The 26,670-nt window shown below is 36.1% G+C and overlaps 2 protein-coding genes across 6 annotated transcripts in view; both read left to right on the forward strand.

The window, feature by feature from the left end:
• The window catches only part of LOC134546346 (apoptotic chromatin condensation inducer in the nucleus), a 79,268-nt gene extending 74,087 nt beyond the window's left edge, over positions 1-5,181 (forward strand). For 2 of the 4 annotated variants that reach the window (XR_010079142.1, XR_010079141.1), the window contains exons 13-14: positions 3,350-3,778; positions 4,292-5,181. Coding sequence is in view for 2 of the 4 variants with exons in the window: in XM_063389121.1 (XP_063245191.1) it covers positions 3,350-3,634 (285 nt within the window). In the remaining 2 variants the exon portion in view is untranslated. Of the gene's footprint in view, positions 1-3,349 lie in introns of all 4 variants that reach the window. The other 2 variants (XM_063389121.1, XM_063389122.1) reach the window with 1 other exon arrangement.
• A 12,218-nt stretch (positions 5,182-17,399) lies between these two features.
• Positions 17,400-26,670, forward strand: part of LOC134546349 (CD109 antigen-like) — a 211,467-nt gene continuing 202,196 nt past the window's right edge. For both annotated transcript variants that reach the window (XM_063389125.1, XM_063389124.1), the window contains exon 1: positions 17,400-17,605. The gene's annotated coding sequence lies outside the window, so the exon portion shown is untranslated. The remainder of the gene's footprint in view (positions 17,606-26,670) is intronic.

Here is a 26,670-nt window from a genome sequence, read left to right on the forward strand (position 1 = left end):
TGCTTGGTAAATGCTTAATCTGTACCAATGCCTTAAAATTTCTCTGCATTTGTCAGTTAAGCTGAAGTGGTGAGATATAAAGCCTTGCTCTTGTATTGTGCCTGGTTGTTATGAAGGTTACAGCTAAAAACTATCATGTTTCTGCTAAATCTTAAATTTTAAATCTCATACATAGTAATAAATTGGATTATTTTTGGGGTTTATCATTGTTATTAATAAATCTAGGTAACGATTATTATATAACTCCATCTGCAAAGTAATCCACCTGTGTGTTAGCTTTCCTTACATGGGTGAAAATTTTGCAGCATCCATACGTAAGAGTGAAAAAAAAAAATAAAAAAAAAATTGAAGTTCTACAAAAAAGTCTTAAAATTCTAACATAATCAAGTAATGTCTCAATATTACTTTTAATTTGAAAATCAGATTCTGTGCACAAAGTTCAACTTGAAAATGACAATATTAAAATAGCATTCATTCAAAAAAAGATTTAAAAAAATTCATTACTTATAAATAAAGTTTTTGAATATAAATGCTAAAATTAAGAGGTGTATATGGTGGCCTTTAGGTTAAGACAAAACGTTAAAAAGAATAACTGGATCTAAAAAATTGCATTTGAAAGAATTACAGTTGTATGAAGATTCAATTGTATAGCAAACGAATATTCTTGATTAAAATATGCAGTTAACTTTTAAAACATACTTTATCATGGGAGATCCCAGTTTTTTTGGGTATCACATTCTCAACACTCCCATCTTTTAACAGACAATTGTGCCGAAGTTGGAAGTTATTGTTTTGCATTTAACCCCTACAGAGCATCCAAATAAATTAAAAGTCCTAAACACTAGTTTTAAAAAGTATGCCCACTTTTATACTAAACTTCCATTTAAGACAGTATTAATAATGTGCTGAACTACTACTTGCGCTGTTAGATTGCAGACCGCTGCGAGCTTCACTAAGCGGATGGAGAATGAAGGTAAGTTGCTAGACCTATCTATATAACTGTCATAAACTGAAATGCAGAGCCAGAGACCCTACATAAATAAAATAAATTTAAGAAATGAAGTGAAAACATTGTGATACTTTTTGTCCTTGAATCTAGTTAGCTTTATTATTGTTGTTAATATATAATGTATTGCATTGAAAAAAGGACATCCTAATTTAGAGAAGGGAATGAACACTATTAGTACACATTTTTCTTGTTACTTCATTTTGTTTTCCACATACCTCAATGTTAACATGGTTTGATTTCCATACTACAGTTAAAAATATCAGTCTGAAAATAAGTATATTCTATGTAAAAAAATTTACAAGGCAGAGAAACAGAAACATACATTAATGTCTTAACGTAATCACTGCACTGAAGTTTGTAAAGGTTTAATTTATAGAGATTTATATATTTTTTCTTTGTGGTATGCTGTGATTGAAAATTTTAACTTTGTGTGATAAACTAAGAAATATCTATTTACTATGAAAAGAGCACATTCTTTAAGCTATTTTATTTATGCTTCAAAATGAAATGTTTAAATTATAGTAAGTATTGGTACCTGAATTCTTGCAGGAAATGTTTTCAGAATTAAAAATTACTGAGGTTACCATCACTTAGTAGGCAAACAATTAATATTTGGAACCAAAAATTTAAAAACCTTAAAATTAATGAAGACCTTTTGTTCGTACACACCTCAGGCCAGCTAAAATTACATCACCTGTCGCACAGTAACAGTCTGTCTAAAGCAAACTTACTTTACCAGAATTAAATCATTAATAAAATTACGAAGGTCTATGATGAATATGCACAAACAGCTGATTCCATCAGTACAGGAAATATCTTCTAGATTAGTTAATTCATATAACTTAGAACAATGTATAATGCTTCTTAAATTAATTGACTATGCAAGAGAAATTGCTATGGGTTAAGAAATGTTAGGGTATGCATGTATTCAATTTATGTTTAGGTTAACATATGTGTTTTCATTTTTAATTCTTAGTAATATGTGGCTCTGAATATATACACACACACACACACGTGCACGTGTGTTATGTATATGTTATCAAGTATTAAATCTCTTACTGTAACCTGTGGATGTAAATGGTGTGTATAATTAAACAAATTCTATTTGTTTTTCACAATAAATTTGTTATACTCCCTTTCTTTGTATTGTTTAAACTTCGTACTTATTGTATAGGTAACAATTCTCTCATGCCTTGACACACAATTAGTATTACAGAAAAAATCACTATAAGATATCCTCTCAATAGCCACAACCTTATTGTCAATGCAGCGTTCTCGCCTGCGCCGTCCGAGCTGTCGCGGTGCTGGTCACTGCTCTGTATTTACAATTTTACATAATGTATTTATTGCAGAATTTAGGATTTCACAATGTGGTATAGTACAGCACCTAAACATTATCCAGCTCCTCGAACTATAATCGCAAAGGTGATCTTGGCGTGGACACTTCCCTCTGCCACAACCCACCGCCCTCCCCTTTTGGACGGAGCGAAGGACTGGTGAAAAAGAAAGCTGATAAGCCTTCCTCTCCTCCACCCTCTGTAGAATCTTATCGAACTTCTGCTAGTTCCTCATAGATGGCAGGCCGTGGAGCGAGCACCATTTACACTCATCCCGTCCGAAGGCCATCTTGCCACTGACGTGCTAGAACTAAGCTCCTGACCTCCCTACACAATAACGGCAACCTAAGTGATCAAATGATCCCAATTTCATTGTTTTAGAATCTGTGACTTATTTTACAGTTCATCAATCCCCTTAAGCATACTTATAACTAAGCATACTTATAGTTTTAGTTTTACAGACTTTTAATTGTTATTACTTATTAATTTATTATAACTTTTTTGCTAGCAATTTGTCCATGCAATACCAAGGCCCACACTTTATCAGACAATTGCTTAACCACTTACAGTGTACTTGTCACAAACTGGCAGCCAATAGTGAGTAATTTTCAATTGTACAGCTGCATTCAAACATCTGACTTTAGTAATATTTAATTTATTCTAAACTAAAGTGTGCAAGGGAACAAAATTTTGCTTGGTTGTATTACAAAGGAACCAAGTAAATGACATTGGCTATAATGAAATTAATATTCTAGGAATCATCCCTATTACTGTCACTTAAGACCTGAATTTAGATGAATATCAGCTTAAAGCTTTCCAAACATCTGAAATCTAAAGATTTGTTTATGGCAAGCTTAGCAGCTGCTGTCAACAATGGCTCTCATATTCAAGCAATACTAGTAACTTTTTGAATGTGTACATACTAATCAAGGGCTTGAGTTAGTTGGAAGAAGAAGCTGTGTGTCCTGTGTTTGACATGCTGCAATGGGTGTGGGTGTTGCAGATAGTGGTGAAGGAGGAGATGCGTCGGAGGCACATGGCGGAACACGAGCGCCGCATGGCGGAGATGAAGAAGGCGGACCAGGAGCGAGAGCGCCGCCTGGCGGAGATGAAGAAGGCAGAGCAGGAGCGGGAGCGTGCGCGGGCTGTGCAGCGGCTGCAGCGTAGAGTCGGGGGGGATGCTGCGGACAAGCCGCGAGACAAGGAGAAGGACAAGGACAAGGACAAGGACAAGGAGAAAGGAAAGTCTCGCCGGCGGAGGTCCACCAGCGCGGCACCCAAGAAGTAGATCGAGCTCATCTGCGGTGTCAGCATTGAGTTCAGGAGCTTGTAATGTCAAACAAGTGGAAATGAATCCGATGCATTGAGCTCAATGCCACCTAAAACCATCAGCGATCCGGTTGCAACGCACTCAGCATCTCGTAAAGAAATGGTCGGTTGCCTTTTAAATTACACTTTTTTTCTTTTTTTACTTAAATCCATTCACAATTTATAGTTAAGACAGTTTAAATAGTCAAGTAAAGTTAATGGATGATTTTTTAGTTTCTTTTGAGTTTCAAGGTAGTTTAAATATTTATAAACCATTTTGTATTGATTATAGTTTTTTGTGTTTGGTTTTCATTTTCCAAAATTTTTGATCTGGTTAATTTTAACTAAGGTTTAATAATTTGGAGTTAAATTAATAAATTATTTAATAATCAGTGTACTTTTTGTCTAATGTAATTAGTGAGACATTAATTTAGATCCAAAATTTCAATTTCAGAATTTCCAAAATATTAATTTGTATGGCTAGTGTTTGTGACTACCTTTCTTCCATTCCTTTCCTGCAAGTCCTTGTTCCCCATCCAACTCTTTGCAGGTGTTTCAGCATTTTCTTTCCAGGTACTCATCTGAACAAAAAAATATCAGTGTTGTGAATAGCTGCTGATTCAATTTTTATCTCCAGGCCAAGGCAGCAGCCCATGCACAGGGCTTGGGGGGATGAAGTGGGTTCCTGGAACCCAATGCGGGCAAATATTCAATCACGAAACGTTGGTTGGCAAGCTGGCAAGAAAAATTTTCATCGGTGTCTCCGTCGGTCAAACACAGTAGCAACGCAGTGAACTGTACGTTCATTATCTCAGAAATACAGGCGGTGCACAGCATAATATGGTTTTGAACTGTTCGGTGCAGCAGTGAAGAAAATTAATTTTTGACAGAAAAATTTTCTAGTTTTGGTTTTTTGAACAGTGAATATTTTGGTAACCACGCTTGTAATCAGATGGTACTGTTTATGCTTCAGTTATGTGAAGATAACTATTGAAGAAACTACGTTCGCACACAGAAATAAACTGTAAATTGATAAGTTGAAATCTTTGTACAAGTTTCCTGGGAGTGATTAGCGAGTTAACAAGTATATTCAATTAAGATAAAAAAGTTTGTTGGACTGAATGTAATTTAACTATTGTACTGCAATATATATTTAAGACAAAACATGTTATTTGTTAATTTTATAGCTTCAAAAGGAAGAGAATCTTTTTTTTTTTACCTCACAGTTGTAAATATTCCACAGTTTTACATAGTATGAAACATAAAGTGTTGGCTATTTGTGGTAGATGTAGAAAAGTTGTAAATACACATTTCTTGAGAATTTGTGTTAAAAATTATTGTGGGGTTAATTTGTGTGTATCATTTTAAATGGTAGCATTTGTTAGTTGTATTAGACATGACATTTTGTGTTTTTAAATAAATCATGCAATTTGCATTTTTATAATACAGTGAATGTACATGAGATATTGGAACATCTTTGTTCACATGAAGATGTACATAAAAATAAATAATAGTGCTAAAAACTAATATTTGTTTGCTTTATGGAGTAACTTTTGATTTACCGTATACAGTGAAACCTCATTAATACAAACCTGAAGGGGAGTAAAATATTTCAGTTTGTAATAACGAGGTTCATATTAATGAGGTTCTTGAACCAATAGGTAGAATAAGAACTCAATAAGAAATATTGAATTCCTACATGTCAGAGCACTAAAAATGTGGAATATTATTATTGTAATAGAAGCCAGATATTGACATGCACACTAACAAAATACACTTAGAAGCAATTTTAATAGTATAATAAAATACACTATAACAGACTGATAATTAGTATACATATACATATGTATGTATTCTTATTTAATGTTTCCAAAGTTTTGACAAAAATGATTAACATTTACCGTACAGTTAATTGCTGTTGAGTGTATAGCAATTCTTATGCAAAGTATGCAAGAAATATTTACATAGGTTTAAAAAAATTATTAATTTTTTTCTGGACACACTTATCTCTGTAAATATCATTTACAGCAGAACATATCTTCTCAAATCCTGCAATCAAGTCAATTGGCACATCACTTGCAGCAAGTACATTTTCCAGTGTACGCAAAGCACTGATTGTGTCACTTTTGCTTGGAAGTTTATGCACTACCTCACCATTGTCGTCATCACCATCATTATCCTGACTTGTACCACCCTCACAAAGTGACTGTACAGCGTCAGCCCTTGGTGTTTACTGTAATCCTCGTGAACCAACAAGATCTTCTGCAGTTAATCTTTGCACTGGTGTACACACTGTCATCAATATGAACAAACTCATTGAAGTCATTATCAACTTGCACATGTTCTTTTAACTCTTGCCAATCCTCTAAAGGTTGATCACAGTCAGGTTCTTCAACAGTTTTCTGGCCAAAACCACTTTTTGCAAAGCAATGCACAATTGTCTTTTGGCTGATGCTGTCCCACGACATGGCTATACTGCGGACAGCATCCAAAACTGACCATCTAGGAAGCTCAGTCTTTCCTTTTTCACACTGCCTGATAAGGTATTTCACCAAGCACTGTCTGTAGTTTCTTTTGAAGCACTGTATTATACCTTGGTTGAGTGGTTGTGTCACACTTGTTGTATTTGGTAGCAAGAAGAGTAGGGTAATGTTTTCCAACTTCATACCATGAGCAGTATGTGCAGCACAGTTGTCCAACAATAACAAAATTTTGCGATTTAGAGTCGCCATTTTCCTGTCCAATTTTAACAACCACAACTGGAAACTTTTTGTGGTGACCCAAGCCTTACTGTTTGCCTCGTAATCTACTGGCAGGTTTTTTGCTGCAACATCTTTGAAACTTGGCTTGGCAGACTTGCCAATAACCAAGGGTCGAAGTTTAGTACTGCCATCTTGATTACAACATAGTAAAACTGTAAGACGAACTTTACTGTGTTTACCGCCATGGCAGTTTTCGCCTGTTACGGTTAGAGTTTTATTGGGCAACAGATTGTAAAAAAGCCCTGTTTTATCCATATTAAACACATCATGTGGTGCAAATTTACTTACGATGGTCTGTACTGACTGAAGCCAGTCACTCGTTGCTGTTTGGTCGACAGCTGCAGATTCGCCACAAATGGTTTTTGTGGCCAAATTATGCCTATCTTTGAAGCGTTGAAGCCATCCGTTGCTGCAATGGAAATCATCAATTCTGAGTCGCAGTGCCAGCTGATCAGCCTTTTCTTGGATAATAGGCCCGGAAATTGGAACTCTGGCGGCGCGCATCTGATGAAACCACTCCAGCAGTTTGGCCTCTAATTCGGAATGTTTACCGACGCGCATCCTTTTCTTAGTTTGATTACTACCTTTCCTGACCGCTTCTTCTATTTTATCTGCTTGCTTTAGAATTGTACTTAAGGTTGATTTTGATATACCAAACTCTTCAGAAAGTTCTGTTTTCGTTTTTTCACCCTGACGAACTGAATTTATTTACTATCTTAATTTTCGTCTTCAATGCAATTTCCTTGCGTTTACGTTTTGCCTCCATTTTTATGTGTGTATGTACAAATTCTAAAGTTTAATAAAATTCTCACGAGATAATTCACTTAAAATTTCATTACAACGTACACAAATATTAAACGGGTTAGGCGTAATATATATTTTGATTTTATTGGTCCGGCACAGATTCATGTATACAAAGGAAGTACAAAATCGAACGTAAATACAATCCCACGTGAAGTTCGATATATCGAATATAGTACAAACGCGAGTGATTTCTGAACATATCGAACACACGAACGAGTGATTTTGAAAACATAAGAGTTAAAAACACACTTCGGACACTCAGGCGGGCCGTATCTTTGTGGTAATCTTTGGTTCATATTAAACGGTAAACATGACTGTTTGTTTATACGGAAGGGAATTGTTATTGTTCGCTATACATAATGAGAATTTCGTATTAACCAAACAAATCTTCATTGTGTTTAATGGGCATATTTCACGGGGAAATAGTAATAGGTAATATTAACGAGTCGTTCGTAATAAGCGGGATAATATTAACGAGGTTTCACTGTATACCCGAATATAAGACGACCTCGAATATAAGACAACCCCCAAACTACAGCCTCATGTTTTCAGGAAAAAAATTTTTTTATTGTATTAAACAAAACACATGCCAACAAATTAGATATAAAATTGAAAATATGAATGTTACAAAGGATTTCAACCACCAATTTTGAAATACTGTTAACAGTTTATGTACAAACAGAAATAAATACCTAAATGTCTGCTACTGTAACTGTTGGAAACTGTTATAGAGTTTCATTATGCTGATGCATCATCTTCATTGTTGTTATCTTCACTGCTGTCGACTTCAGCTTTAATTGCATCTTCTTCCCACATGACACTATCTTCACTGCCATCCAATGCATTAGAAATGCAACATTTCTTGAAGCTTTTGATGATCACTTCCGATGAGATTGTGTCCCATGCAGCCTTAATCCACTGACACAAGACTGCTATACTTGGTTTTCTGATTTTGCCTGTTGGTGTTAGAGCATGGTTGCCTGCCAAGAGCCATTCAGAGTACAGCACTTTTAGACGGTCTTTAAATGGTTTGTTGACACACACATCTAATACCTGCAGCTTTGAAGTCATGCCTCCAGGAATAATAACAAGGTCGGTGTTCATACCTTTAATACATGATTTCACCTCTGGCGTTAAATGTCCTTTGAATGCATCTAACACTAACATCTTTCTTCTTTAAAAGTGCCCCAGGCCTTCTAGGATCCCAAACTGCCTTTAACCAGTCTTGCATCAACTCACTTGACATCCAACCTTTTTCTTGACATCTCACTATTACCCAGAAGGCAATTTTTCTTTTGGCATAGTTTTATGGTTAAGAATGACAAAAGGGAACAATTTTCTACCATCAGCTAACACTGTAAGCATCACTGTTATCCTCATTTTCTCATTGCTACTTGTCTTCACATTAACTGTTTTAGTTCCAACAGCATCCACTGAATAATTTGAAGGCATATCAAAATATACAGGCGTTTCATCAACATTTAAAATGTAAATAACATAACTCGCGGAACCGTTCGTCTAACTTAAAAAAATAATCACAGCAAAGAAGTACTGTATAACCTAAATTAATGTTTCTGTACAAGAAAATAATTGATAAGATGGGTGCCATCTTGTGCTATAAAACATTCCAAAAACATCAGTCGTAACATGTGCAGCCAGTAACTACTGCACAACCTGAAAACATTGACCTAAAATAAGTATGTTTACCTAAAAATCAATGTATCTGAATATTAGGCGACCCCTTTGTTTTGAATTATAAATTATGGTAAAAAATGTCGTCTTATATTCGGGTAAATACGGTATTAGGAATTAATAGACTAAACTTGTTTCCTAGTGCTAGAGGCAAGATTATATGGTGAATAGCGATAAAACAGAAATAACTGCAAAATTCAATTCAATACACCGCCAAACACAGAAATGGAAGACTTTACACCACATAACACCAAAATTCAAAGCTAAAAGCAAAATTCAGCTAATTTCACCTCAATTATATCATTTTGTCTGTTAAAATACGAACTTGATTTCATAAATTTTTAGTTTAGGGTATTATTAAAAACCTTATTATTATGTACTAAGAAAAAAAAATTATTTATTTTCTAAGCTTTTTTTTTAAAGTAAATTTAAAGCATTATCTAGCTGATACCTACAGACATGGCAAAAGGCCTACAAAGAATCATGTGATTTTGGGTACTTAACATTGCATTTTTTTTATTCATATAAATATTATTGAAATAACAGTGACAAAAAAGTAAAATTGGAAATATGTTGAACTTTCTTGTGAACTAAGAAATATTACAGAAGAATATTGATTAAAAGTTTTAATTGCATTTTTTTTAATTACTCTTGTTCTATGTACACATTTTAAACATCATACTGCAAATTTTGTAGCAGTTGATCAACGTTATTGTGCTAGATATGTACTTATTATATATGTTTAATCTTTAATGATAATACAGACAAAATCTACCAATTTAAATGATATTTTCATTTTTCTAACACCATAAAATATGGGCTCTACCCATTGCAAGGGTATATACTATTTAAAAAAAACTGGTTTGTTTAATTATTTTGCAAATTGTTTTTCAATCATCAATTACATAAATAGGTTAACAATTTATGTTTTTTTTTTTAACAATACCAAGAGTCAGGGGTATTTACTATTGCTAAACATCTGAGATTAATTTTTTTTACCCATACAGCACTTTCAAAATTATTCTAAAAGTTGTGTTTGTGTAGTATATATTTTACTAATAAAGTTGACATCTATTTCCTTTTGTTCTTGTACGTATTAGTTAGAAATGATTTGTATAAAGTGTTAATAGCTTCCGCTTTATATTCCTTCACAAATGTATCGTACAGCTGACTTGTTATGCAGTCTTATGATTTTCCCCCCTGTTTTCGCCAGTACAGTTGAACCTCATTAACCCGGACCAATTTTGGAAAAAGATATGTTAGCAACTGAAGATTTGTTATACAGAGATAAATCGCTATTCCCAGTATAGGTACATTACTTGAATTCACTTGTGGGCAAGTTCATTGCTCTCACTGCACCTGCTGTTGCTACGCAGCAAACTGGTGACTCAACCCCCTCCCCTCCCCATGCCACGCAGTTGACATTGAACTAGAGACAACATTCCTCAGTTGTGCTGCAATCTCAGTAGTGTCAGCGTGTTGTCCTAGTGTCACTGTCGAGGTACAGTATCGTTGTGCTGTTTCTTTAGTGCGTCGGTTCGCATTGGCGAAGATAAGTTAAAAACATTGTTGTGACGGTGTAAAAATGGTTGTAAGCATTGACTATAATTGATAAGGGAGAATTGTTAACCAACTTAAACCTCATTAAAGACTTTTGTTTCAAAAGGAATTATAAGAACAGTTGGACGATTGGTGTAAAGCAAAAACTACTAGACTAGAGACTCTGGATGAACCATTCTTTGTCTGGTTTTGTGCAGAAAGAGAATGTGGTTTACTGATTTCTGGACCCATCGTCCAACAGAAAGCATTGACTTTGGTTTGAACAAACAGTTGCCCCATGGAGACCTGAGTTTAACAGCTAGCAGGGCTGGTTGGACAGATGGAAAAAATAGCATGGAGTGTGCATCAACTCACAATCACTGGAGAAAGCTTGTCAGGTGATGTTGAAGCAGCTGAAAAATAAAATAAAACGAGTTTTAAGACTTAATAAAAAAGGAAGAACTGACTGCAGATCATGTTTACAATGCCGATGGATCCAGTTTATTTTACTGGATGTTGCTGTCTAAAATGCTAGTCTCAAAATTAGGAAATTCAGCGAAAGGGTCTAAAAAGGGGAAAGACTGTCTCGCCATAATGGCTTGCAGTGATGCATCAGGAAAGCACAAAATTCCTCCTCACTTTATAATAGGAAAGTCTGAAATCCCAGTGCATTGAAAAATGTGAAACAAGACTCATTGACCGTCATTCACAGCTCACAAAAAGAGCTTGGATGGTTAGTGACATTTTCAAACATTGGTCTTGCAAGGGTTTTGTGCTGTCAGTAAAAAAATATTTGAAGAACTGTGACTTTCCCAATAAGGCAGTTTTGTTGTTTGACAGTGTTCCTTCGTATCTGTCATTGAACTAGTCAAATTACGTATTACAGTTAAGTTTACCACCTAATGTAACTTCTCTCGTTCAACCGATGGACCAAGGAGTTCTAGAAAAAATTAAAAAAGTGTGCAAAAGGCAGATGCTAAGTCATCTGCTAAAGGACGAAGCAGAGCATGATGTGGTAGAGGTGCTGAAATTTTTTATGTAAAGACTGTTATTTATATGTTTGCAGAAGCTTGGGACCAGGTTGAAAGAGAAACTTTGATAGTCATGGGAAAACTTGTGGCCGATGTGTGTGACTTGCCTGAAAACAAGATTGAAGAACAAAAAACAAGCGTGGAAGAACTTTTTATAGATATTTTTAAAAATATTGGTTGGTCAGATGTTGATGAAGAAGACATTGACAAATGGTAGGTTATAAAGTAATCATAGAGAAAGAAATTATTGCATCATGCAGTGTTACAGAAATTAAAGACGAAGAGGATCCAGTGTTGAAAAACCAGCTGTGGTTATGACCCGTATAGAAGCAGTAGCAAACATAGATAAATTGATGGTTTATTCAAAGGGTCAAGCCAAAACATCGCCAAATGAGCCTCTAATGCTAAAGAGGATGCAAGATTGCACTGCTCGTAAGCGCTACATGAAACTGAGGCAGCAAGCTCACCTCCTTTTTTTACTACTGACTAGTTTGTACCAATATTGCGTACAGTATAAGAATGTATTATGTCTTTTTAGGTGAAAGTGTGCTGATGATAATTTTTAAACGCCATTAAAAATATTTTTGGTAAGTACATAAATGTTCTTTTTATAATTTTTTTGCTCATTCTTGGGATAACCCTGATTTTCAATAAATCGGATCGGCCCCGGCCCCAGTTAATTCTGGTTAGCGAGGTTCTACTGTACCTTTATTCTAAAGCTATATTTTGAAGGAAAATGTCAACTATTACCTTATGCAATTATAATGTCCATTAATCTTTATTTTTTTCAGACTTTGTCATAACTAGAATTTTTTTTGCGTTTCAATGGCATTTCTTATCTCCACACCAAATCATCACCACAATTACTAAATATATCTTACCGACATCAGCACATTTTTTTATGCCTTCGATGATCTTTGATTATTTACAGTATGTTTATGTTCTCTTTTCTCGTTCTTTAATATGAATCACCACCATCACATACTGTAGTGCCAAATATTATCTCGCATTTTACATTAATTCTGTCTATGTTCCTAGCTGTTGCTTGACATAGCCTTCCTTCTGTCCTCACTCTTGAATTTGGTAACAGTCTTTATAATATATTAAATAAACATCTGGTTACAAAATTTGGAACCAAACTCAAAATGCAAGAAAGAGAAGATGCTATTGAGATAAACTTACATCATCAAAAGAAATTTCATAAAATGAAATAACCAACATGGTATGTGAAACTGAACCTCAAGTTTTAGATGAAAAATTTTTATTGCATGGTAAGTGGGCGATAGTCACTACACTTTAAATGCTGGTACGGTGGTGCTGTTGGGGAGGGGGGAATGAATTTTCAGTAAATAAGCAGATATGTAATGGACAGCAAAGTAAACTTAAACAATATGTATATACACTAATGTCTCCATTAACTGAGGTTTCATATTGTCAGAACTGACCTAAAATGCCATTACCAGCGAAGGCTTAAAGATTTGCTTGAGGACCTAGAAAATTATATAACTGTCATCAAAAGCTTAAATAAAATTAAACTCTTAAGATGCCAATTATTTGTTTGGCAAATCATGGAGTGATGTGAAAGAATTTTCACTGAAGAAAAGTTGCGGAAATGTTACCCGACAGTCTTTGTGATAAAACGTGTGGTCCAAGCATGCTACTACAAACGACACTGCGACACATGTTTATGCTTAATTGTACCGGTTGACTAAATGTTAATGTCTGTGAATTTTATGTAATCAATCCAAACTTGCTTAATACATTTATTTATGCAAGAGGCTTTATCAGATGTTGTCTGCTGCCTGTCTATAGATGTCGAAATGACCGTGAATGATTGCGGATGGTGTCAACTAGAAAATTAGAGCGATCCTATGTGCCAGTTCATAGGTTGGTCGAGACTCAGGTAATCTAAGGAATGTAACGTCGCCATGGGACTAGTGGGCAGTAGATTAACTGGCTATCGGCAGAGTTACCCCAGGGTGTTGCAACTCCCCCTACCCCCTCCCCGGATGCTACTCTACTGAAAATTAGACACAGGTGTTTGTAAGAGCAGATTTTATTGGGAGTTCACAAGAGACACTTACAGATGCTGTCTTGGTCAAAATGGCTCACCCTGTTTCAGCTTGCTATGGTATTTCCAGGGTTACATACCCTTGATTCCCGTGGTGATAGGAAGAATGAGTTGTATGACCAATGAAGCTAGGCTGTGGGTGTTGTGCAGACAGCCATGGGACAGTGTGGTCTGAAGCGACTGCGCGGCATCCACTGACTGATTGCTTGACGTGAAACTCAAACCAAATACACTAAGGTTGCAATTGTCTGCGCCCATGCGTATGACCATGTAACAAATCCTGAACAAATAAAGCAAGAACATGAAATGCCTGAGAGCCAAAAATTAAGGGGTGCTGAAAGTCCGTGAGCACGTTAAATGAAAGAAAATAACATGAGTAATGGAAATGATGGGTGAGGGGATTTGACAGCATACCCAGTGATGAAGTTGTTACGACATGATAGTGCAGTGTGGGGTAATGGTCGGCATTTGAGATCGCAATGGGCTATGTGGGGCGCGAGTGTGTCCAGTACCGGGGCTCATCAAGAGGTCAATGGGCAAGCTTCTAATTGCAGTTTGCCACTCTGAGTTTGTTTCTTTCGTGAAAACGTAAGATGCTGGGCCCTGAGAAATTTGTATCACATAATGACATGAGTTGCAGAAAACTGTAGTGAATTACATAATTATTTCCCTTAACAACGTCTCTTTTTAATATAAAAAAAAGTTTTTTAACGTATAAGCACTGATTGAATGTTGTGCAGGCAACGACAATCGATGTACTGGGTGCGTGCCGCCGCAAGTTTGTCGCACTTGCCCTGCTGGGATATTGGCTTTACCTTAAGTGTGTTTCAACAACAAACACCACCAGCCTTTTTTTATCGTAAATTTTTATGTACTTGTTAGTAAAAATGTATGAAAACTTAATTGTAGTAAGTGTTAAAAAAACCACACAACAAATGAAGATGGGTTTAATTCCCCATTTTATTAATGAAGGGCAATAATCTGCCAATCATGTTTTCATGATTGTAAGATCTGTATTTTTAGAAAATTGTTCCTTCATTTGTTGCTTGGTTTCAGACATTTCTTCAAAAAGGCATTGTAAATATTTATCTTGAAGGGTGCGTAACTAAAGAAAAAATGGTAGGTATGTTTTCGTCCTATTTTTGTGTAAGCAATTGCCTACTGAGTATTGTCTGTGTTTTTCAGGAAATCCTGTAGCTTCAGGTGCTTGGCAGCATAGGGTTGATGGGGTTTATGAACATCAAGTGATGCCTTTTTTTTTTTTAGTTTTCTCCAAAGTATAGAGAATATCAAATTTATGTTCTTTTTTTTTTTTTTTTTAGATTTGATGCCAAACCCTTTTAAAAAAACTCAATAGGTCATTTTTTACGTTGGTTTATTGACAATGACTTGTAAAAAAAATTATATCTTCCTAATTATTTTGTGAGTACACAAAGACTCTAGATTCTACTTAATATGCAACTAAAATGATCAAAATAGAAATACGTAATGATTTTTATGATTAAATTATTTGATTGAGGTGTCAAAATTTCTTTTTTCTTCACATAATTTTCTTAAAGATTAAATTTTAAGGCTGTGCCATAACCTATATAAATATAATTACTAACATGAAAATGATATCTTTGGTTTTCCAGTGGGCTATAAATTACAGAATGTATTGTGCTGGTGTTTTAACAATATACAGATAGGAAAATGTATTTTTTTTTGGGGTTTAACGTCTTGTTGGCATCAAGGTCATTACAGACGGTTAATACTCAGCACACGCCAGGCGTATTAGAGAAGGTATAAATAAGCCATGTCTTGCAGGTAAGGAACCATTGAAGCATTTTCCTGGAGTAGTGATTACAGGAATCTGTAGAACAATGAAAATTTGAGTATTTTTAACAAGTAGCAGGGCCATTAAGAGTGCTGTGGAAGGTTTTAAGGGGGAAGGGGAGTGCTCCATGAGTTCTCCCTATTGAGTTCATAAAGTTTTTTTTAATTCTTGGGTTTACTGTGATTGAACAAAAATTACAAGTATTTGGTATAAAATTTTTTTTTTGAACTGTGGGGTTTGAAAATTTGTACATTAAATATGTGGAGGGGGGGGGGGGGTGACATAATTATCTTCCTCTAGGCCCTAGGTTTCTCTCAGTGACCTTGACAAGTAGTAATGATCTGAATACATTTAAACTTAACCTTGAAGAAAAAAAGCCACCAGTAATTTCCTTTGATTTTAAAAATTAAAAAGATATATAGTAACCTAATAATAGCAACAATGCATACTAGTCATGAAAATGTACTGTGTTTACATAGATTTAGACATGTTAAGTTAGTATGTGTAAACAACATAAAAGTTATTGTTTTATAAATACTTGTGAAAACATGAGTTTCGAGATTGTTAATATGGAAACTATCAAGTAATGCTTTACGTACAAAGTTGGTTCCGTAAAATATGCCAATATCACCACTTCCACAGGATAAATTGTTTTTGGAGAAAAATTAGTTTCTGAAACTGAGTTCCTACCTCCCCATCACCTTCCATTTGTGAACTTATTTGTTTATTACATCCCATTAGATCTTTTTTTTATGTACAAGTGTAGGTACTAGGCTATGAAGAGTTAAAGAGCCGGGGGGGGGGGGGGGGGGGGTTAATACTGTCAGGCCCCATTCCTATTGTTTAATGTACAACTTTTTAAAATCCACTATATAAAAAAATCTTTAAAATGTAAACTTTACTGTGGACCAGGGGTGTAGCCAGGGGGGGTTTTAGGGCTTCAAACTCCCCCCCCCCCCCTTAGCACAAATCTTTAATTAATTTCTTATTCATCACTCAAACAAATTTCATATTTAAATTAATAAAATTTTTTACCATTACAATATTCAAATTTAAGTACCGAAAACTGCTAAAATAGCACTATTTAAACCTTAAAATCCAAATTTTCCCGGGGGAGGACCCCCGGATCCCCGGCTTTAATACGGGGGGGGGGGGGGGGGAAGCCATGCTTCTTAACACCCCCCCATACACAAATCCTGGCTACGCCACTGCTATGGACATAACCGTAAATATGATCTGTGTGTAAAGCATTACTTGTAAGTTTCCCTATTAACAATCTCGAAATTCAACCGGTAACCGGAGATTTTGCCCCCCCCCCCCCCCCCCCCCTTTTCAACCTTTCCAACCTTTACAACCCTTTCCCCCCATTCCCTTACTTTCCCCCTCCCATTTTAAAAACCTGAAATTGCCGTTCGTCGGCCCTGCACGTGTGCATCAAAGATGGACAGGCCAATCTCCAACTTCTGAGTAAGCCATGCAAATTAATTTACGTGAAAAATAGACGACGTAGTAATCATGTATTGCCGCTTGCAACGTGACATGATAGTAAGCGTACGAAGCACGAACACTTTATGCCACACCTGAAAATTTCATGTGACTTGGGCGTCCTTACTGTGCTTGTTAACAGTCAACATTAAAAACAGGGACCTTAAAATTTGAACCTGTTGGGTTTCTCTCTCTCTCTTTCCCCCCCCCCCCCCCTCCTCGTTTATCTAAAATTAAAACGTCGAGGAGTTGGAAATTAAATTCCATTTATAGCGTATGTTCTGTATTTGTTTGAAAGTTTTATGTTGATGGGTAATTCTGAAGGAAAGACACGTTTATGAAAATAAAATTTTTTTTTATCTAAAATGTCAGTACTTCAACGATTTCAACTGGTGATTAGGTTACATGTACATATTACATATGTATGATATCGTGAGAAATGTACGTTAGGTTAGGATACCGACATTATTAATGGTATGGCGGCGGCCACTAGCGCTGCCGAGCGGCAGAAGTTACAAACAGGCGGACGAATCAGCTGCATAGGTACGCAACCAGTGTATTTTGGAAGGGGGAAGGAGTGAGATTGCCGGGTCAGGCCGCGTCCGAAACCAACTCCTGTCAGAAGAAGCAGGTTGTCGTGAGTGTGCGTTGTGTTGCAGCAAGTGTGACGGTGCCGTGTACCTGCGAGTGTCTCGTTCACCCTACATTCTTAACGAGTCTGCTGTGAGGAGTATCCCGTTCCATTATACAGGTAACGCAGCTTTTTTTTTTATCCTACCATTCGGTTGCGTTCAGGAATTCTGCAGCGCTACATTCTTTATTCATCAAGAACCAACGTTTCTACTTAACAGTAACTTGAATCATATGATCACGTTTCATGACAGGTTCATATTGTCATCTGTTATTACGTTTTACTTGACATACAGTTTACTGGCACTTAGCAACGTGGTTTAAAGTTTTTGTTAGTTCATTTAAAATATGTTTAATAATTACAATTTCGCTTGAAGAAATTATTTTCAATATTTTACCACATTCCTAAATCTATACGGTGAGTTTTGTCAAAAATTTTAACTTCTGAAATAAGTAAAGTTTTAAATTGCCTTATTTTTAGTCTACGTAATAAAATGTAGGTAATTCAGGTTAATTTAATAGTTTGTGAATTGTTTCTTATTCATAACCAATTTACGTAAGTACTACATAACTTAAAGTCACTGATTCCTTTTGTTCGACTCCCCACATAAATACATTTTGTAAATCTCGTATTATACCTAGTCTGTTATGTGTAAATTTTGTTGCATCTTTGAAAATTACGAGATTGTCATACTAATTTGACGCTTACTATGGAACGGCTGTAAATTGCGATTTTGCAAAACAATATTAAAATAGTAAAAAAAGTTCAATTTAATATTGTATTTAAAATTAATTTTTATATTTTATTGAAACGTAACCGCCCAAAGGCCCTTACTTGGTTTCGTGCCCTTGAAACTGCAGCCAAGTGTGATGTCATAAGCTGGGGCGAACGCAGGGTGGGATGGGGGATATATCCCCTCACCCGAAATCCTAACAAATCTGTCATTTCCACCAATAAATGGAAATAATTTGAAAGCAAACAGCGTGCTAAGTGGTTCTTTTCCACCCCCCCCCTTTTTTTTTTTCAAAATTAAATTCCTCTTATGCGCCTGATAATAATGTCCTTTACAATTCTCCATGCACACGAGTATTCGCTCTTCCCTTGATACGAACGAACAATGGGTGTTCCAATCACCAAAGGTCACACTTTTTGATAACTGTCCAAGGGCGAGGGGGGTGGACAAGGGCTATTCGCAGCATATTTTAACACGGTTTAAATTGTCAATGCTTTTTACGAGGTAGAGATTGTCGGATAGTAATATGGTATAGTGTAGAGGAGGCTTGAATTATCCGACATTTTACAATAAGGCAATGCGATACCTCGTGTGCTTCCGACGTCTATGAGATCTTACAATCGAGCGATCAACTGTTACTGGCGGACGACAACACGGATCGTGCTGTCATTTGTTTTTGTCTATAATTTTGCATGAATTTGATTAAGTCCAAAAAATATTGTACCTAGTAATTTCTACCCTTTTGTATGTGTAACATCTTAGCTCTTCGGTATACGACATTTGGTAGGATAATTTCGTGTATGGAAAGGAAGTCGCATGGAACGGATATGTGCAACCACGGTGCTGCCATCTGTGGCAAATGACGCGAACAAAAGTTCACAAAGCCAGAGGGGAACTTTATAGTATAATGAATTTTAACCAGATGGGCGGTATTTTAATACAACTCCTTGTCAAAAATCAGGCCCAAAGCCTGGGTTTAGTGATTTTTCAAGTCTTTTCCGCTTTTATCGGAGTCTTTTCATTATATAGTATAAAACTTGGCTATACAAATCGACTGATTCTGCAGTTAACGTAGCTGCTCCAGCAGTGAATTCTAGCGGCGGTTGCGGAAACTACGTATGATTCGCGTCAAGAAATGTATTTCGAGACACAATTGCGTATACTTATCACGCTGGGCACTATTTTTAAGAATTCTACGTTAAATTTTTTGTTCCAGTTTCGTATTATAAGTGTGTTTGCAACATGAGAGCACTGAATTTGCTTAGATTAGAGTTTAGATGTTATACATCTCTCGTGAGTACTAAAAGACTAGCTCACTTTTTTTTAAATTTTTAATGGATTCTTACAATACGTCTTCATATCGTTAACACCGCCAATACAATCCATATAAGGGCTTGTAATGATCGGGTTAATAGTTCTGTTTTCGTAGATATTTGTTTTTTAAACTACATTTTTAGGATAGTGAAAAGAGATAAAACGCGAATTTTTCAGAATAATTGTTTAACATGAAACGCCCGGTACAGATTCTTGAAAGCACTGAAGGACCTTGCATTACAACTTAATCTTAATTTTCCCGCCATATAATGATTTGTCGAATTTCATAGTAGTCGTATGCACGATAGCCTTGTGCTTAGAGGAGATACCGCGCTAGAAACTTCAACAATGAGCGTCGCTCTATCATTCAGCATCACTAACATTAACATATACACCCTTGACAAATATTTATACAACTTAAAATCAGAGATATACTTTGTATACTTAAATACTATAAAGCATACTAATTTTTTTTCTGTTAATTCACAATACCTTCACTTTAGTAATCATGTGCCGCCTAGCACACTGTAAACATTAGTGAGTTTATGTGCCGTCGTTGATTTTTCCCGCGTTCAACTGTTGTTTTTAAACTCTTGCTTCACCGTATTTATCTCCATCATGAACAGGCGCGGCTCCAGGGCAGGGCAAGCTGGGTAATCGCTTAAGCCCCGCGCTGATGTTTTTCATTTTTATTTTGCTTATTAGGCTAGTGTTATTTTTCAAATATGGCAATTAATTGGGAAAGGAAGATTAAATTTTATTAGCATGTAAATTAAAATGCTGGTAAATACAAATTTAAAATCATGATTTCATTATAGAAAAAATTCAACTATTCTATTGCCACATAATTACTCGATTTTACCGGAATTTGATCGTAGGCATTTATCAAACTGACCCGAAGATAATTTATCAGTAAAGAATAAAAACATTTCTTAAGATAAATTAGGAAAACCATTGTCAAAATTTAAGTTCTAGGTTGGCTTTTTTTTTTTAAAATAATTAATTTTTCAAATTTTTCGGGGGAAGACCTCCATAAAATTAAAAAGCCCAGTGCCCCACTGATAATGAGAAGAATGTGTTAACTACTTGGCCCACTTAACATCAGACTTGAAAAGATCTCTCAGAACTCGGAAGCTAACAGAAAAATCCTCGTGAGGTGCCAGCAAATATTGTAATAGGGACAATATGGTAATTTGGTAAGAAATACGCGAGACAATAATTGATGCCAGCGAACCTGGCGGCGTGGAGTGTACCTACATTTTAAATGCGTTAAAATTGGATTATAGTCGTGGTATCTAGCGGCGTGGAGTGTAAAATATTAAAAATAGCTTGAAAGCAATGCAGTAAATTGTCTCGCGCTTCGCCAATGCTAATTGGCCAAAGTATTCCATATTGTCTTATTACGATGTTTGATGCCAGTGAAGGAGCAAACTTCTGTAGTATAGGACATACTAGATGTTAGTGATGTTGCACTAGTCGTTGTGAGATATCTCCGTACTGATAATTCGTTTTAGACTTGGAAACGGATCATGTAAACGGAGACCGATCTCACGGAACAGAGTTCCTACAATAGCACGCAGACAGACAGAGGCCCGTATGGATTAGCTCGGCAATGCTACCGTTTACGTTTCTCCGTACCACCAATAGAAGCCGAGTAGTACTTGGCGCGGTGGTAGCCATGTTTGTTTATGTAAATTCTGCCCTTGCTATGGTTTTGAAGCATAATATTTTTTTAAAAATAAAATTAATATTTCGTAATTTTGAAATGCAATCTCATTGGTTAACATTATTTGTTACGTTTCCTTCCGTTTATGGAAGCAGCAGATGCTATAGTGAAATGTTTCGGGTGATCCATCTCCGTTTCCATGCCATTGTAGAACTGGCCTTATTAGTAGCTTGAATACTCGCTTCTGTTTTGGCCATGAGGGTAAGAACTAAAGGGAGTTGATGTGTGCGTACTATTTTATTTTTGTGTAAACATTTTAGCTGTTGGTATACAGAATTTGCTAGGAGTAATTTAGTGAATGGATCGAAGCACATCGAACGGAATAGCAACCACAGTGGCGGATGGCGCGAACCAAAGTTCACAAATACAAAGGAAAACTTTATATTATTAACGGTTTGATTAATCTCAACAAAATGGGCAGTCTTTTAATAAAATTACTTGTCAAAAATCATGTCCAAATCCAGTGTTTAGTATTTTTTTCAAGTCTTCTTCGTTTTTATCAAAGCCGTTTCCATTATATAGTTTAACCTTTCGCTCTGCAAATCGAACGATTCTATAGTCGACGTAGCTGCTTCGGCAGCGAATTCTAGCGGCGGAGGCGGAAACTACGTGAGATTCGCGTCAATAAATGTATTTTTTTTTTTCGTGCTCTGCATTATTTTAAAAAAATGTACGTTAAATTTCGTGTCCAAGTTTCGTATTATAAATTTATTTGCAACATGGAAACACGTTAATTTACTCGTTACCGAGGTTAGGGATGTTTACACATCACTAGCGAGTACTGAAGGACTCACATTTTTTTTTACTATTCTTTATAGCGAGTTTTGTTCAAGATTAAACTTCTAGCATATTAGCCCTTTTACACCTACGATTTGTTTTGATATCCAGCTTCTAACCAGTTGACTTGAATTTGAGCACATACACCAACTCCATGGTTTTGGCTATCAAGTCGTTCGAAGTTGGCAGCCTGCTTGTCGTGGTGCCAGCTCGGTCCCACGCAAGGCCATGTCTGCCAACCCACTCGTTGCCCACACAGGACCCAGCACTTTCACTGCCGCGCTCGTCATCCAGTCCCGCCCAGCATCCGAATGGAACGCAAAGCCCGGCCGTATGACAAGGGCGGATCCATAATGAGGGTCAGGGAAGGGCCAAATTAAAATTTCTAATTCAATTTTAGTACATTTAGAATTGAAATTTTTAGTACATTTTATTTGTGGTTCAAAAACATCATGTTAACTATAACCCTGCAGTAAAATAATACCTAAGTAAGTACGGTAAACTATTATAAGGAATTAGGAGAAAAATAAATATAATTTTCCTTTTTCTGGGTTGGCGGGGGGGGGGGGGGGAATTCTCTGTGGCCCCTTCTCTGGGGTCTATACCTCAGTGCCGTATTGGCGTACTATTCCCGTACTAATACTGGAACATATAACTTTTTTAAATTATTGCTCCTAATGAACGGGATGTGTAATTAGCAGATTAAATAAATAGTTCATCATGAATCCGAAAGAAAATTAAACGTTGAGTTTCACATGTTGAAAAATTTTGTTTGTATCTGTTTGAAAGCAGTTACAATGTATTAACTTTTATTATCGTGGATTTAATGTATTGCTTTAAGTTAGATGTTTTTTCTATATTTGGAATTAAATAAAGCATTAATTGGTTTTAGCATTAATTGGTTTTATAAAGTCTACGACTAATAATATTAACAGCAGGCACTTCATTGTCAAAAATTACAAAATCCATAAAATATGTGTCTCGTACCGTAATAGAGGAACACCTTTAAATACAGATTTTAAAATACTTACTGAGAAAAATGTATACATTATGACTATCCCTCCCACTTGAAAGTTAACACAGTTAATTGCTAGTTTATTTTAAGTTATTCATAAGGTCTTTTATTTTTTTTATTTTTGTGTGTCCACAAGTTTTCACGATGATTTTGGAGACGTCATGTTATACGAAAATACCGTGACGCAAAGTCATTAAATCCAATAAACATACATCAAAGTCATTAAATCCAATAAACATACATCATTCGGGAGTGCATCGTTTGCCCTACAGGCGTTTGCCCTAAACGCATTTTCGAAGCATATTCTCGCATTCCTCATTCCAAACAGGCGTTTTCCCTAAAAGTTTGCGAATTTTCAATAATCCGAAAATTAATGCTTGCCGGCGTTTGCCCTAAAGTCGTTTGCCCTACAGGCGTTTGCCCTACGAATCTTTTCAAAGATAGATGTCCTTACGTGTGTCGCCCCTGTTGACAAATGTTGGAACCATTCTCCAAATGAGTACAAAGTACAAAATTCACAAATTAGATGGCAGCACATACAGTTTGCTTTCCCAAAGTTGAAGTCTACGAATGCAGCTGGTAATTGAACCTTACAACAGATGGTGCGCCAATCTCAGTGACTGGATTGCATTTTTTAAATAATTTTTTAACAGAGAGGTTGTTGTAATATTTTCCATGGTTGGGGGGGGGGGGGGGGGGGGTTAACTAGCAAACGAATTAACTTAATTTAATATTGCTGCTATATATAAAAACAAGAGTTAACAAAAGGAGCTTACAAAATTTTATTATCCTTGCCTGCTGGAATTTTCACTTAGTCGTCCTAAAAACGATGACCCTAAAATAATTTAAGGCAGATGATTATACATATGCATTTATAAAAACATTTTCAGTGTTTAAAAGTTACTGTTAAAATAGCCTTCGTGACCTTCATGCCTATTTTCAATTTTTATATAACATGTGCCCAACTGAATCTGTCGTTTTATTAATATGTTTCTAGAATGCGGTGAAAATACTTCCATCGAGAGTGTGCATATTTTGCTAATTCGCCCAGACCATCTATAGCTTAACCCATAATAAGTTTTATGGGAACAAGTGAAGTATAAAAATTACCTACACACATACACAGCGAGGCTCTTTACAGCGTAAATGTTACATGGCAGGACAAGATTCAAGAATGGTTTAGCTTAGGAGAAGAGTCCTTTCAAAAAAATGTCAGGCAGGAGCCCTGGTTCAATACACAAGAAAGTCATTCGTAAAAAGATTCGACATGGCACAACTCTGCGTAAACTGGCTTACCAAGAAGATAGTCGGTTGATACTAAAACGGCGTGAACTCCAATCGACTAAACCAAATGTTGACTATGGATCCTCATCAGGGCAAGTTACTGATGTAAAAGGGTGTGATCTTCCTGAAAATGAACTATTAAGTAAGTGTAAACATTACATCGCGTCACTACAAGTCACTTTGGAAGAAGGAAGGAATATTGTGGAACAAACAAATATGCATACAATCCCGCAAGGAAAGTCGTTCTGTGTGCGGTGGACTAAAGTCACATTATTATTGAGAAATACCATTACATATTTTCATTATTTTATTTTTGGAATATAAGTGGTATCCACTATGGAAATATGGGAAACATTATGGAGATATTTTTATATATATTATATTACGGATATAGCCTATTTTAATAATCATGCCAACCAATGACTATTATCGGCCAACTCTTATAACTGAACGTCAAATTGATCTAACACAAACATTACAAACTAAATGCAAATTATGGAAAACCCAAAACAAAACTAACTGGAATACTTCTTCATTGTGCACTTCAGCTGTATGTTGTGTATACATTCCAGAATTAAATAGTATGAACAATATGTAGGAGTTTAACCGCATTAGTACTATTATGCTAATAAAGAAAATGTTTAACAGCTAGTATTCGCATTATTTACCTATATGCTCGTAATATTTTAAGTAATCATAGTGTAATGCGCGTCTGACAGTTGAAATTGAAATAAACAAAGCCCCGGAAAAAAAGTTGAACCTTTTCCCGGCAATATTTTTGTTAAATCGCCAATACTGTTTTTTTATTATACTATTTTTTTTGGTCGAAGACCTTACATCACCTAATGTTCCGAAATATTTTACAGAAAAAATATTCGATAACATTGAACTTAGCGCAGGGAACCATCTGTTGGTGAATCTAGGAAGTTCATACCACATGAATTCCCACCAAACCTCGATATAGGCTTACATAAGTGCCATCTAGCGACGGTTTTGTAAACTTTGCATTTAGAGGGAAAACATTTATTGAGGTATTGCTACCTGCGGAGAAAATATAAACTACAAGAACACCGTTTGAATCGATACATAATTGAATAAACCTACATTACCCAAAATAACCTAAACTTCGTTTACCCTAAAGTCATTCGCCCTACAGGCGTTTGCCCTAAAGGCATTCGCCCTACAGGCGTTTTCCCTACAGGCATTTGCCTTAAAGGCGTTTTCCCTACAGGCATTTGCCTTAAAGGCGTTTGCACAAAATGTTTGATAATCCCATTCGGACCAAGTTCCGGCATTTGCCCTAAAGGCGTTTGCCCTAAAAGAAGTTTTTCGACAGTCATTTGCCCTACAAGCATTTGCCCTACAGGCGTCTGCCCTAAAAGTTGGTGTGGTTTCGTTAATCCAAAACATAAGTGCTTGCCGGCGTTTGCCCTAAACGGCATTTGCCCTAAAGTCGTTTGCCCTATAGGCATTTGCCCTACGTTTAGGGCAAACGCCTGTAGGGCAAACGATGTGTACCCCATCATTCTCATATTTAATTTGGTTGAAGCCGTCACGGTCTCTGTAGCTGAGTCGTCCCAGAGAGGACACCGGCTCTGCCTCTCACATATTAAGCTGGGTGAACGATTGAAAAATAACATAGAAGGGAAATTAATATATTTATGTTGTGGACGCATGGCGCAACAACCAATGAGAGTAGAGTAGGAAGCCATTTTGGCGGGGCTAGGGAACTGTTTATACTTATTAATCATATTGTGGCTAGAAATTGTCGAGAGATTTCAATGTAATTACTGCAATAAACATTAATGATATTACTCATAAGTTACTACCAACAAATGTAAATTAAAATAATGTGTCGTAGTTATAACATTTAATATAACCCATATTTATTAATATGTTGAAAAACTGTGCTCCCAAATTTATTGTCAGATGTCACGGGATAATAATTTGCTAGTTAATATAGTTACACCGCCAACAGATGTCGGATACCTCGCAAAATTCATTGGCTGAAAATTTACAATTTAAGATTTCAATTATGAACCGATTTCGCATAAGTTGTGTGCACAGTCGTGCGCATAACCGGCTGTGCACTCGCTTATGTTTTTTAATTGTGAACTTATCTTTACGGTAGTCCGCAGTGACGACAGTTACAGCGCCGAGGTTGGTTTCAGTCGGACACTGTAGGTGCCATTCCTAAACCCTTAATAAAAAGTCGGCTCACGCCACGAAACTAAATTAATCTAACAGTCGCTCGCTTTCAGTCGTATTCCCTCGCATCTAAAAAAGCAGACCACAAAAGTAAATAAGGAAAGTGTATGCGGAAGGAATAAGAGGGT

The sequence above is a fragment of the Bacillus rossius genome, chromosome 1, assembly GCF_032445375.1.
Source record: "Bacillus rossius redtenbacheri isolate Brsri chromosome 1, Brsri_v3, whole genome shotgun sequence".
In the NCBI taxonomy this organism is placed as follows: Eukaryota; Metazoa; Arthropoda; class Insecta; order Phasmatodea; family Bacillidae; genus Bacillus; species Bacillus rossius.